The sequence below is a fragment of the Saccopteryx leptura genome, chromosome 2 (genome assembly GCF_036850995.1).
Source record: "Saccopteryx leptura isolate mSacLep1 chromosome 2, mSacLep1_pri_phased_curated, whole genome shotgun sequence".
Taxonomy (NCBI): domain Eukaryota; kingdom Metazoa; phylum Chordata; class Mammalia; order Chiroptera; family Emballonuridae; genus Saccopteryx; species Saccopteryx leptura.
In genome coordinates this window covers 166,108,996-166,123,415 of record NC_089504.1, presented here as the reverse complement: position 1 = coordinate 166,123,415, position 14,420 = coordinate 166,108,996, and the positions used below count along the sequence as shown (strand labels likewise).

The 14,420-nt window shown below is 46.7% G+C and overlaps 1 protein-coding gene across 1 annotated transcript; it reads right to left on the bottom strand.

Annotated features, from left to right (window-relative positions):
• Positions 1-89: 89 nt before the first annotated feature.
• Positions 90-14,124, bottom strand: GTF3A (general transcription factor IIIA; the record flags this gene model as incomplete). Its single annotated transcript, XM_066369255.1, has 9 exons — positions 90-368; positions 621-680; positions 1,978-2,207; positions 2,659-2,739; positions 4,227-4,300; positions 5,648-5,736; positions 5,928-6,024; positions 11,663-11,763; positions 13,903-14,124. Coding segments are annotated over 9 exons (1,119 nt in total), but the record flags the coding sequence as incomplete, so codon positions are not given.
• Positions 14,125-14,420: the final 296 nt, after the last annotated feature.

Genomic DNA, 14,420 nt, shown 5'->3' with positions numbered 1-14,420 from the left:
CATCCCTCGTTTTACTGTGCTTCACTTTACTGTGTTTTACAGATGTTGCATTTTTTTACAAATCGAAGGCAAGACCCTGCACCAACAAAAACATTTCAGCTCACTTTATTGCACTACATGCTTGACTACGGTGGTCTGGGACCAGCCGCGATCTCCGAGGTCTGCCTGTGACTGAGCTGGCTGGTCTGTGGAGAGCAGTGTGTCTAGCTGAGGGCGTGTACTACCACCGGTGAGAACACCTGCTCTTCAGCACAGCTCAGCAACTCTCCAGTTTTAGGCCAAGATAAGCCATGTTCTCGTTTTCCTTTAGGAGGGATATATCCACTGAGACGGGAGGCCAAACTCCGTTTCTCACAAGCTCGTTTTACCTTTAGAAATAAGGAAAACAATTAGAATTCAAGACGAAAATTATCTGAACTAATTTTACAAGTTATGCATCCTGATAGGTACACTAGGTCCACAACACTCCTTTATAAGAAAGTGAAGTCCATCTAATTGCTTTCCATAGTGATGCAGACTCACAGTACTAAGTACAGGTAGTTGAAAATACTCTAGATAGTCTGGCTTCAATCAGCAGTTTAGGGTTAAAAACAACAGCTCGCTAAGTCATCTCAACTTACTTTGATCTTCATTTTCTTCTTGTCAGGGTCATGCACGACAGCATGCCTAGTGAGACTCTGCTGCAATGAAAGTTTTATTTTTAGAACACTGCCATTTGGTTCCTATTAACATGAAAACTCCATGATATATTTAAATAAATAGCCTTCTTCCTGTTACAGCAGTACCTTGAAATGAGCACTTTAAATCATGAGCAATTTGAGAGACAAGCAGTCACTAGTGAGATTTTTTGCTTTAAGTCACAAGTGTATACTTGAATCACGAGCTTCCGCCACCCTCCACTAGATCTGACACACCAGCAAACTGAGTCACAAGCTCAGCCATGAAACGAATTAAACTTGTGTGTCAAGGTACCACTGGAAGTTCTGTTGAGGGGTGTCACCTCTACCTACAAGGACTGCCACCAGTCTTCCTCAAAGCCTGAACTGAAATCACTGCCTTTTCTAACGACCCAGGTCAGGGACTTACAGTCTCAATCTCCTGCAGCTTCTTAGTTTTTTCATAAGTAAGAGGTCAGGGAAACTAGTTCTGACTGAATTATTCTAAACTGAAGGAGGCTATTTTAATTGAAGCTATGTCAACAGCATCCCCAAACCAATGGAATATCTGACCACAGTCTTGTTGTCCTTGATGGTAATGCCGACCACCAGCAGCCCAAGTTGTTTTCTAGTGGTTCAGGCCTGTGCTGAGCCAGCCTCATTTCTCTCTTCAGTCTTCAGTATAATTCATGGTTTCAGTGCATGTAAGGGCACCAACCACAGTGAGAGTCTGCAAAACTGCACAGTGTCACGTTTCTAACCTATCTGAATCACACCAAGATGTAGACTAGACAGATTCCCAAAGTTCTACAGTCCCTCGTGTCCCACTTCCCTTCTCAGTCCCTACATGACTGTAGTTTAAAAGGATGGCTCCTAGGTGACAGCAGTCTAAAAGGCACCCAAAATATCAGCATACTCTTCTGAATAAGCATTTGGTACCATAAGCCACTGGTTTTCAAATACAGACCACGTGACAATCACTTGGCGAGTTTGCTAAACTACATTTCTGGGCCCCAACCCCAGAGCCTCTGACTCAGGAGGTTTAGAGTAGGGCCTGTAGGTATGCGTTTCTAAAAAGTTCCAGGTGATGCAGGTGGTCCTGGGCCAGGGCCACACTGAGAAGCATTCGGCATAGGCAAAACTGGCTGCACGGCAGACTTCAGAACCACTGTGGCTGAAGCAAGAGCAGAAGGCCTAAAAGTTCTGCTCGCCCAGCCTCCCACCTGCAGGCCTCAGGACACCCCCTGGGACCCAGGGCTCCCAGGAACCAGCTGGAAAGCCACCCACTGAGAGGACTACACCTGTGAGCATGAGGACTTACTTTCATGGCAAAGGCTTTGCCACAGCCGGCATGTTCACACACAAATGGGCGTCTCTCCTCGTGGAAGGAGAGGATGTGGCTCTGCAGGTTGAACACGGTCGTGTAGGCCCTGCCGCAGCCCTCTCGTGGGCACCGACACACTTCCCGTTCCGGGGCATGTGTTTTCATGTGCTGCTTCAGGTAATCTTTGCGTTTAAATGTTTTCTGGCATACCTCGCAGATCACTTCCTCTGGTGAAGTAGACAAAAAACTCTCACCCATTTCCCCAAGTACTACCATATAGAAAACATTAATATTCAATATATAAGTAACTTATTCAATACCTAGAACCTTTGATTATACATAAGTCATAAATTTCAGAGGAAACAATCTCTAGTTTTTATTGCTTGGACATGTGTCTCAATTCTCCCAAGTCCTTATATAGCATAAAGTCACCCCTGCCAAGGAGCAGGGGTGCTCAGCATGGTGGCTGAAAGGGAGAAAATGAAATAGACCAGTTTCCTTCCCTGCCCTGCAGTACATAGGGCACTCTTTCCCAAACTGTCCCACAGAACACCAGTGCTCCTCAAAGCCTTTAGAAACACTAAGAGTGCACAGCACCTCATAAAACATCTATTATTTTAAAGCACCAAATCAGTTCTACAGGGGTAATGGTTATCAAACCTCTCATGTCCGTCTTACCTCTATGGGTTTCTCTCACATGTTTCAGAAGCTCTGTCCATGTGTTTGCCAGAAAGGAACATTCTTTCTGACATTTATAGCCTATTTGAAAAAAAAAAAGACTGGCATGTTGGCTTTTGGGAATATTCCGTGTAAACAACCAATCATAGTTAGAAAGGGAACTTACATGCCTATGTATCTTCCTCCTACCTCCCCACAGTAGTTCGTCTCAAGAGGTAACAGTAAAAAGATTGTATTTTACAGTAAAACCTAACAGATGCACATCAAGTACCTCACAATGGATTCAGCCTTAGCAGACTTCACAAAGCTGCCTTTCCCTCTCCTGTTCTCAGCTGGTTCTACTGCACATGGTGCCCAGCTGCGTTAACTCCTTCCCCTCCAATGGCTCATGCCCCTTACCCTCTCTGCTTTATGCTTGCCTCTTTCCTCAGCAAAAAATGTTTAGGTGGTACTTTGTCCTGGGCAAACCACCAACACTAAATCTCAGCAGGTATGTACCCAGTCACTGGCTTCCTCTAGTCCAGGGGTTGGGAACCTATGGCTCGCGAGTCAGATGTGGCTCTTTTGATGGCTGCATCTGGCTCGCAGACAAATCTTTAATAAAAAAATAATAATGTTAAAAAATATAAAACATTCTCATGTATTACAATCCATTCATTTTCTACCGCTCATGTTCATGGTTGCGGGTGGCTGGAGCCAATCACAGCTGTCCTCCAGACAACACCAAATTTTTATTGAATAATGTGTAACGTACACGGGTTGTTGTATGGCTCTCATGGAATTACATTTTAAAATATGTGGCATTCATGGTTCTCTCAGCCAAAAGGGTTCCCGACCCCTGCTCTAGTCTTACCATCTTGTAAGTTTCACATGGTAAAAAAGCAGGGTACAGTTAAGAAAGAAAATAAACTAGAATAACTCAGAAACACTATTAACAAAAACTTAACATTTCATAAAGCACTAGAATTGGGTTTATCAGTCAGTGTAACAGCCAGCTTGAGTTTCACCCAGCTAAATACCAGATAGGGGAACAAGAATGAGGCTGCCAGTCACTCTTAGCTACTAGTCTCATAAAAAAGAAAAAAATTCTAGGGCTTGGGAAATTGGAATGAAAAATCCTATACGGAAACATAAGAGTCAAGTAGTCGATTTAATTACGTCTTTTTGAAAAAAGTTACAATCTAATTGCTCCAAAAACTCCAAACGATTATCTAAGGCCTTTGAAGGCTCCCAGGAGGATGGCATGGAGTAAGTGGCAGAGGAAGAGCCACTGTGAGGAAGCAGCACCTGGGCTAGGCAGCGGCATGGTCTCAAGGACCGAGCACGCCAGGCACATGCTCCGAACAACACATTCACTCTGCACACTGACAGCACAGTGGAAGAATGGACAAACATACAGCACCTCTGGTCAAGAGTATAAAACCTGAACAGGCAGAATGGTGCCCTGCCCAGGTCTGAGTTTCTCAGCATGACCACAGAATAGAGTAGAAAGAGGCAAGTGGCAAAGACTTGAACACATACACCCTGTGGCCGGTGTGTTAGAGCACTGCCAGGACTGCCGTACGCACCCTGGTGGACCTTCCCGTGCCGTTTCAGTCCGCTGGGCGAAGCGAAGTGTCTCCCGCAGCCTTCATGGGTGCACCTGGGGTGACAGGACGTGAAGGACAGCCAGTCCATTTTCATAGAGAACTCCACTTTGTGTAAACAGTACTTTGTCCTATTTCTCCTACCAAAGTCTCCTCTTCCCACAACCAAAGCAGTCTTAGAAAAATGAGATTTAAAATTTAGATCCTATCACAGGTAAAATTCAAGTTACTTGAACAACTTGGGGCCAAACTATTTGAGAGAAAAATGCCACATTGCATTTTTTTGTTGTTGATGTGATCAAATTAAACACTGTTTTATCTTTATATTTGTGAAAATATACTCCACTTTCATGGCTACACAACAGAAGGGTTAGGTGAATACCTCATCATTCCAAATCATCTGGACCTAGTTTTCCTAAAGATGCTGCCCTAGGAAACTGCAGCAGCTTCACCAGCCTCTGGTGAGCAATGACAAGCACAGGCCGCTTCGGCATCAGGGCCACCAGCAGCACGAGATAAGTGGCCCTGTGGCAATGACAGGCACTGTCCAGGCAGCAGCTCTCAGGCGAAGGGCACCCCGCCTGAGCCAAAGGAAGCGCCGCCGCACAGCAGCCTCAGAGTCCAGGCTCTTCAAGAGTAACCACCTAGACGCCCTGGGCACGTCTAGTCTAATTTCTCCTGTCACTCTCTCCTAGTCCTCATGAAACCCACTCTAACGTTCGCTAAGCCACACTGCTTTTGTTTTACAGGAAAAGAACAATTAGTGTCTTCATAATGACATATCATGTAATTGAACAGTTTCTATTTGAATAATTGTCATTTATTAATCTTTCCTTCAAATTTAACTGCAGTTGGACTAATCTCACAAATTATCCTGAAGCACATTAAATACTTCTTGTAGAGAAACAAAAGCAAAACATTTGGAACGGCCCAATATATAGATGGGCATACACTATATATGTTAACAAAAAATGTTGATTTTTGTTTCAGAACATCTGTACCCAGGCTTTGCATTTCAACCTATTCCCATCTGAAATGTGCAGTGTTGATCAGGGGTCCCCAAACTACGGCCCGCGGGCCGCATGCAGCCCCGAGGCCATTTACCCGGCCCCCGCCGCACTTCCAGAAGGGGCACCTCTTTCATTGGTGGTCAGTGAGAGGAGCATAGTTCCCACTGAAATACTGGTCAGTTTATTGATTTCAATTTACTTGTTCTTTATTTTAAATATTGTATTTGTTCCCGTTTTGTTTTTTTACTTTAAAATAAGATATGTGCAGTGTGCATAGGGATTTGTTCAGTTTTTTTTATAGTCCGGCCCTGCAACGGTCTGAGGGACAGTGAACTGCCCCCTGTGTGAAAAGTTTGGGGACCCCTGGTGTTGATTGTTCAGCAGAGTACCTACTTGAACAGCGGTTCACTGGTATGCTGGCACTGATGGGCTTTCAGCTGCTGATGCTTCCTAAAGGTCTTCTTACACCCTTCAAAAGTGCACTGTTCAGTAAAGGCGTGTTAGTCTTGAGAAAAATCAAAGAACATTTCATAACAATCCTCAAGATAAAAACATTGTGGAGATTATAGACTAGATTAAGTCAGATAAAATTTGGTTGATGAAAACTTTAGAAACAGACAATAAGCCTAAAAATATTCAGAGAATTTAAGCATAGAAAATCATTCCTACTTACTACATATTGTTTTTGCTGATTTTCATGATTGCGTTCAAAATGTTTCTTCAGGTTTGATTTTGTGTTGAATTTCTGGTCACAGCCACTAGCTGCACAACTGAGAAATTGTAAACCCAAATATTAACAAACCAAAGGAAGAAGTTTTAAGACTTTATAAAAGCTAATTATTCCAAAGTATACCATAAAATAGTCTTTAACAAATTCCAAAGTGTAAGCCACACATATAAGCCTCTCTGCTTCAATGTGATTAGCATGTAACAAGAATGCATTTCATGTTAGGCTTCTGAAATTAAACACACAGCATCAGACATCCTTTGTACACTGGACAGAGGGAAGGTGAAAAATACTAGTTCCAAAAACCCAGACCCTACTTAGGCTTAAATCATGTTTAAGTTCAATTTTTCTTAGTTTAGAATTTGACAACCTTTAATTTTGTTTAATATGTCACTATAAACTCCTTTTCAAAAAAAAAACTAAACTAAAGAATGGGTTTCAGCTTAGAGGTAACAAGAACCATAAACCATTATGCCCTTAGGCGTATCACCAAGGCAATCAAGTTCTCTTAAGAAGCAATTTTATATCTTGGCCTTGAATTACCTAATCTATGTGAAGTTTTTTTTGTGTGTGTGTGTGAAGTTGTTTTTAATATGTGCTCTTTTGTAATGTGTTTTCACCAGCCTGATGGATGAGGCAGGACCTCCTTTATAAACCCTAATCCTAGCTATCATTGCCTGATGAGCATGGACTAATACTCAGATGAAGCACTGTGTTAGCACAGGGTCAGGGGAGGAAGCCAGACTGCAGTGACAGTAGGAGATATACCCAGAAGCCCCCTGGAAGCACACAGGTCACTGTGGCAGAAACTACTAGAAATTCTAACAGGTATTCCTTTTTTTTTTTTTTTTTTTTTTTTACAGGGACAGAGAGAGAGTCAGAGAGGGGGATAGATAGGGACAGACAGGAATGGAGAGAGATGAGAAGCATCAATCATCAGTTTTTCGTTGCGACACCTTAGTTGTTCATCGACTGCTCTCATATGTGCCTTAACCGTGGGCCCTCAGCAGACCGAGTAACTCCTTGCTGAGCCAGCGACCTTGGGTCCAAGCTGGTGAGCTTTACGCTCAAGCCAGATGAGCCCGCACTCAAGCTGGCGACCTCGGGGTCTTGAACCTGGGTTCTTCCGCATCCCAGTCCGACGTTCTATCCACTGCGCCACCGCCTGGTCAGGCCCAACAGGTATTCTTGACCTCAGGAACAGAATGCTAAGTTTCAGCTGGGTTTATGGCCAACATAAAAAGAGCGCTTTCCAGCTTTCCTTGTGATTAGGGGTGGCAACATGGCTAAGTTCTGGTCCATGCTGCTTAAATCCCATAAAGTGTCTAAAAAGGGGGCCCACCTCTTTTGCATCTTCCTCTATCTTGGAAGCTGCAACAGCTAGAGCTCCAACAGGCATCTTGGACCGTGACGTTGAAGCCCCAAGACTAGAATGGTGGAGACAAGTTAGGAGCCCAGACCCTCATGGTTATGGAGCAGCCCCTGACTGTTTACTTCTGCACTGCAGTTATGCAACAGAAAAATGAAACTATCATGTTTAAGTCTCTATAGTGCTGGGTTTTCTGCGACTCTTGACTTGACTCCCGACACAGGCATCTAACAGGTGTGGGCAGCAGGAACACAGGACCAGAACAAGTCCTGACAGGAGGCAAATAGCAGGCACAGGGGCACTGTAGGCCCTGGCAAAATTAGCAGAGGTGAGCGGGGGAAGCTGCTGTTCAATTAAGCAGAGCTGGACCACAATTTCATGTTTCAAAGTCAAGTGAATGGATCAAGATAAGCAAAAAAAGGACCAAATCACAAAGGTCATTTATACGACATACTAAGAACCTGGACTTCATTATGTAAACAGTGCTTAACAACGACTGCACCACTTTAAGAAGGAAATTGGAGGGTAAAGTGGAAGAAGGCCTGTGTGGAGACAAAGCAATGATTCCACTGGGAAGCAGGGCCTGAGATAAGACAGCAGTAACTGCAGCAGGTGAGGGACTTGAAGGATGAGTAATAGGATTTGATGAGCTATGTGCTGGAGAGCAGATTGAGGGGGCCAGGGGAACTGCCTTGTCTTTGCTGCGGGTCACCAGATAGACAGTGATGCCACCTGACAAGAACAAGGGAGGAGGCCCTGGCTGGTTGGCTCAGCAGTAGAGCGTCAGGCTGGTGTATGGAAGTCCTGGGTTCGATTCCCAGTCAGGGCACACAGGAGAAGCACCCATCTGCTTCTCCACCCCTCCCCCTCTCCTTTATCTCTCTCTCTGTCTCTCTCTTCCCCTCCCGCAGCCAAGGCTCCATTGGAGCAAAGTTGGCCCGGGCACTGAGGATGGCTCCATAGCCTCCGCCTCAGGTGCTAGAATAGCTCCAGCCACAACGGAGCAACGCCCCCTGGTGGGCAGAGCATTGCCCCTGGTGGGCATGCCGGGTAGATGCCAGTTGGGCACATGCAGGAGTCTGACTGCCTCCCCACTTCTAACTTTGGAAAAGTACAAAAAAAAACAAAAACAAAAACAAAAATACCAAGGGAGAAGAAGGACAAAGTGGAAGCCAAGCTCAGGTTGGACTTAGTGAAGCAAGGTAACACTACAACCAGTAGCTGGCTGTGGGGATCTGGACTAGAGAGAGAGCTGGAGATCACCTTGTTCCAGCAGAAATAATCCTCCCTTTTCTCATTCACCCTGTGCCATCTGTACCCAGACCCATTTTTTCTTTCGTCACATTTAAAGAGTGCACAGTAACTTACCATAGGTCAGAAACCAAAAAGCATAAAAAGGGACCCAGATGCATAATGTTTCTTTCCACCCCTGCCCCTACCCACCCAGTACTCCCCACCATTCCCAAGACAGGTGACAACGTTTTTAGTTTTATGTAATGTTTATGGTTTCTTATACATATACAAATACCCCCTCTCTTCTTATACACAAAAAGGTTTATATTCACTTAATACGCTCTGGAGATTTTCTTAGAGCTCATCTGCATTCATTTTCCTAGCTCAGTGTTCCACTATGGTGACACACCTTAACCCTCCTGATAGGCACATGTGTTGATTCCAATGCTTTGCTATTAATAGTATTGCACAAGACCTGTACATGCCTTTAATAAAGGAACAAGAGTATATGTAGAATTTCCCAAAGTGAAACTTATAGGTCAAAGACTATATTCCAGCCCTGTTTTTCAGACCATTTTAGTTACTTTTTGCTGGTATAGTTGAACTGTATTTTGAAATAAATTAAGTTTCCCTTAGGGTCATTGACTTTACGGACACACTGTGTGCTTGAACAGGGACTAAAGTAGACATCTGCCATACCCAGTACTTTTTGTTCCTTTCCCCCTGGCTGGCACTGGGCAGAGGGAGCGAAGATGGTCTTCCATAAGGAACACAACAGTGAAGGTTGTCCTGTGTCAACAGCACACCTTCAGACTATGTGACCCTTAGTGAGACATGGGACCCTTCACACTCATCAGCTGAAAATTAACAAAAATCAACTCAGCTCACTAGAAAACACTAATGTTTAAAAAACTGTCTCACAGCCTGACCAGGCGGTGGCATAGTGGATAGAGCTTCGGACTAGGACACGGAGGACCCAGGTTCGAAACTTCAAGGTCGCCAGTTTCAGCATGGGCTCATCTGGTTTGAGCAAGGATCACCAGCTTGAGCCCAAGGTTGCTGGCTTGAGCAAGGGGTCAGTTGGTCTGCTGAAGCCCCCCCCCCCCACCGTCAAGTCACATATGAGAAAGCAATAAAAAAAAAAATGTCTCACCTAACCAGGAGGTGGCGCAGTGGATAGAGCGGCAGACTGGGATGTGGAGCACCCAGGTTCGAGACCCCGAGGTCACCAACTTGAGCACGGGCTCGTCTGGTTTGAGCAAAGCTCACCAGCTTGAGACCCCATGTCGCTGGCTCGAACAAGGGGTTACTCAGTCTGCTGAAGGCCCGCAGTCAAGGCACATATGAGAAAGCAATCAATGAACAACTAAGGTGTCGCAACGAAAAACTAATGATTGATGCTTCTCATCTCTCTCCATTCCTGTCTGTCTCTGTCTATCCCTCTCTCTCTCTCTCTCTGAAAAAAAAAAAAAACAAAAAACTGTCTCACAGAACAAAATTACAATCTTAAATCCTAACATCTGCAAAACCTGCCTACAGCTTTTTCTGATACAGTCTCCAGCACACTGCTGGACAGCTATTAGATTTGTGGTTGTTTTCCCCAAGGAAAACAATGTTTCCCTGGGACATTCCGTTTAATGGTTCTAAGTGTGGATGCCTGACCAGCCACATCACCATCACCCAGGAACTTGCTAGAAGTGCAAATTCCAAGGCCACATCCTAGAATCACTGCCGTGGAATCCAGCAAGCTGTTTTAACAAGCCCCCAAGTGATTCCAATATACTCTAAATTTGAGATCCTCTGCTTTAAATAAGTAGTGGATTTAAAAGAAAAGCTGTATCTCCACCCTTTCAGATAAACAGTAACTCCAAGAATAAAATTAAAACTGGTATGATAGAGGTGCAGGGGCTTAATCCAAAGAAATACAAAATACTGAAAGCCCACCTTCCTTATGCTTTTCTCTCTCATCCCAGCAGCTTATCAGTTCAGAAAGACGGTGACAATGTGGAGCCAAGAACCTGCCAAGGAGTTGTTTTGCATCTGATCTAAACTGTGTGTATTTCGGCCCTGGCCGGTTGGCTCAGCGGTAGAGCGTCAGCCTGGCGTGCGGGGGACCCAGGTTCGATTCCCGGCCAGGGCACATAGGAGAAGTGCCCATTTGCTTCTCCACTGCCACCCCCTCCTTCCTCTCTGTCTCTCTCTTCCCCTCCCGCAGCCAAGGCTCCATTGGAGCAAAGATGGCCCAGGCGCTGGGGATGGCTCCTTGGCCTCTGCCCCAGGCGCTAGAGTGGCTCTGGTCGCAGCAGAGCAACACCCCGGAGGGGCAGAGCGTCGCCCCTGGTGGGCGTGCCGGGTGGATCCCGGTCGGTTGGGCGCAGGAGTCTGTCTGACTGTCTCTCCCCGTTTCCAGCTTCAGAAAAAAATAATAAAAAATAAATAAACTGTGTATTTCAAGGTTAATTTCCCACTTAGTATACACTTTACACTGAGAGAATGAAAATGCAAGAGGACTTTAGATCAACTATTTCTGAAATTATTATACACAAATAACCCCCAAATCCCTACTCCCTTCTACATATTCAAAACCTGGTCTCCGCCCTGGCCAACTGGCTCAGCAGTAGAGCGTTGGCCTGGTGTGTGGAAGTCCGGGGTTCGATTCCCAGCCAAGGTACACAGGAGAAGCACCCATCTGCTTCTCCACCCCTCCCTCTCTCCTTCCTCTCTGTCTCTCTCTTTCCCTCCCATAGCCAAGGCTCCACTGGAGCAAAGTTGGCCCGGGCGCTGAGAATGGCACCTGAATGGCTCCTGCTGCAATGGAGCAACGCCCCAGATGGGCAGAGCATCGCCCCTAGTGGGCATGCCAGGTGGATCCTGGTCGGGCGCATGTCTGTCTGACTGCCTCCTCGCTTCTAACTTCGGGGGGGTGGGAAACAACACAAAAAATAACCTTGTCTCCTATTATACCAGGAGGTGCAAGTGAAGCTTACATTCTCTTGACTTTGAGGTAACAATCAATCAGTTTTCTAACCAGGTCAGTGTGCCAACCACTTCCTAGGCCTAAACCCAGCTCTCTACTTACACAAAGGGTTTCTCTCCAGTGTGAAGCAGGGCATGGCGTCTCAGGTGGTAGTCTCTGACAAAGGCTTTGCCACACCCTTCATAGTCACAAACAAAGGGTCTCTAGCAGGAAGGAAAGAAAAAAAACATGTCAATTCTGCCCAGGTCAGTAATTCTGGTATTATTTCAAGTCCTCAAATGTCTAATCGGTAAGGCTATGGGCTCTGTCTCCAGAGATGGTTTCCACTAAGTGTTGAGCACCTGCTACACCAAGGCAAGACAAGGTTGTCCTATATGAAGTTATACATCAATGCCACAACTTCTCAACAAAGACTGCAGCAGACTAGGCTTTATGATATATATACTGATATGTAATAAGCAGGCAGCCTTCACAGTTGGTGAATCTGCTCCTAAAGATTACTTGCCTATTAGCGTGGCCTATGTACACAGAATTCTCCCACACATATGTGCACCCATTGGAAGCCTAGGGGAGAGCATGCACGTTCTACTTCATACTGGACAAGCCCAATGTATGTCTGTGCTAAGGGAATGGCTGGCAAAGCTTCAGGAAAATGTGTCACACCTGAAAAAGTTCACAGGTGCCAGGGTAACGCAAAGCTCACAGCCCTAACTGCAACCGCCACTTGAGACCTAGTTGTTGGGAGGAGGGGACTCCATTCTGAATCTATAGGAAGGGCCAAACATGCCCTCCTAATAACCAGTTTTGCCTATTTACTATGGAAAATGAACCACAACAGTCCAGCAGGGAGGTACCAAAGCTTCAAATGACAGTATTAGTAGCAAAGCAAATGGACAGGAAAACAGATGAGCCATATCACTAGGGGCAGATCCACAGAACTTTGCACAGCTCCTGTCATGGAGTAAGCTAAGTCAATACTTGTCAAATTAATCAGCGTGTGAGATTTGGAACCACAAAGTTTTCCAGCCTGCATGAAGGAAGCTGATAGCGCCAATAGCCAAAATACAATATTATGTGTCTAAAATTAAAGGTAAGCTCTAATTTGCTCATATTAGTTATAGAGCTCAGAATTTGAGGGATAAGATGGGTAAGAAGGGCAGGAGGCAAAGGGTCATGGATGTCATGAGTGAACCCAGTCAGCCTACCAAGGAGACAGATAGTGGGCAAGAGCCAGTGAAAAGGGTCAGTGAGGAAGAGGAAAAGAGCTAGAAAAGAAGGCTCTGAGAAGGAAAGGGTCAGTCTTGAAATGCTGGAGGTGTAAGGAGAATGTGTCATTAGGCCACACAGAGAAGTGGCCTCTAAGTTGAGTCGATGCTAGGAGGAACAGTAGGGACTGCAGGCCTCTTAAGAAATTAAGGGCCTTTTGCTGAGACAGTGTGAGTACAGGCTCTGCCCCAAACTTGAAAATTGGGCAGATTCCTTTGGCCTCCACGAGCTTCCCTTCCCTCAACTTTTCTCCAAAGTATTCCTAATGCCATCAAAGTAAAACCCACACTCCAAACCTGTTTGTACCCTGGCCTACAAATGATCCCACCAGGCCCGCTTCTCAAAGCTCCTCTTGTATGGATCCCACGCAAGAACACAGGCCTGCCTTCCCCACCAGGACCACAAGCTCTCGCTGCAGTTTTTCTGCCCAGACTGTTTTGCCCTCTAATGGTTGCAAGGCTGGATCCTTTCCTTCTCATTCAGGACCAGAAAGAGGCCTTTCCAGCGCACCCCCCAGCAGCCCTCGATTTACTGCGTCTCACTCCTACCCATTGCTTTATCTGCCCTGCTTAAAGCATAAGGTCCGTGGCAACAGAAGCCATGCCTGTTTTGTTCACTGCTTTCTCTTCAGGGCTAGAATGGTAGAGTTTTGAAAGAATGAATGCGTGCTGCTTGCTAAACCTCCAGTCCTTGAAGTTTTATCCTTCACACAAGTTTCGGGAGAGAGGTGCTTATGACAGGTGTCTGTTGGAGTGGGGACCTCCAATCGTGCATGTATTTACAGATGACGGGGGGGTGGGGTGGGGGCAGACTCCAGATGAAATAAGGGGAAAGGGCTGCTCAGTAAACGCCGAGCCCGTGGCAAGGATACCTCGGTCCTAGAACTTCTGGTCTACCTCCTCAGCTCCTTCCCTAAGCTAAGGCGTGGCCAGTTAGCTTCTGTGATCCACGGCGCCAAAGCTGAACACGTCCTGCAAGGAGGCCTGCGACCCTGCGCACCCACGCGCTGTCCCCCGACCGCGCGGGCGGACCCCACCTGGCGGACCCCTCTGCAGCCACGCCTCCGGCCTCGTTACCTCCCCCGTGTGCTTGCACAGGTGCGCGTCTAGCTTCCAGGCCTTGTTGTAATTGGCGCTGCAGTTCGGGAAGGAGCAGATAAACCTGGGCTGCGCGGGGAGTGGCGGCGCGGGGCTCTCGCCCGCCCGGATGAACGCATCAACGATGGTCAGAGATGAAACCGCCAAGGCAACTGAGGCCGGCGGCTCCAGGGCGCCCGGGGCCAGGCGCTCAGCCGCTCGTCAAGCCACCTGCGGGATAACGGACCGCGCGGAGCCCACGCCGGGTCTCGCGCCCGCGGATCTGAGCGGGCCCTACCACCGACTCGGCGCAGTTCCGGGAATGAGACTTCCGGAGGAGCAGTACTTGCGCGCCTGCGTGCGGGAAGCAGGCTCCGCCCCGCGCTAGCGCCGCGCATGCGCATGCTCCGAGAAGCCCCGCCGCGCCCGGGATCTTTCCGCTTTAGGTGACGGGAGATCCTGCAGCTGGCATCCTCCTCCACAGCCAAAGGTTCTTTGGGCCTCAACAGACTGCGAGG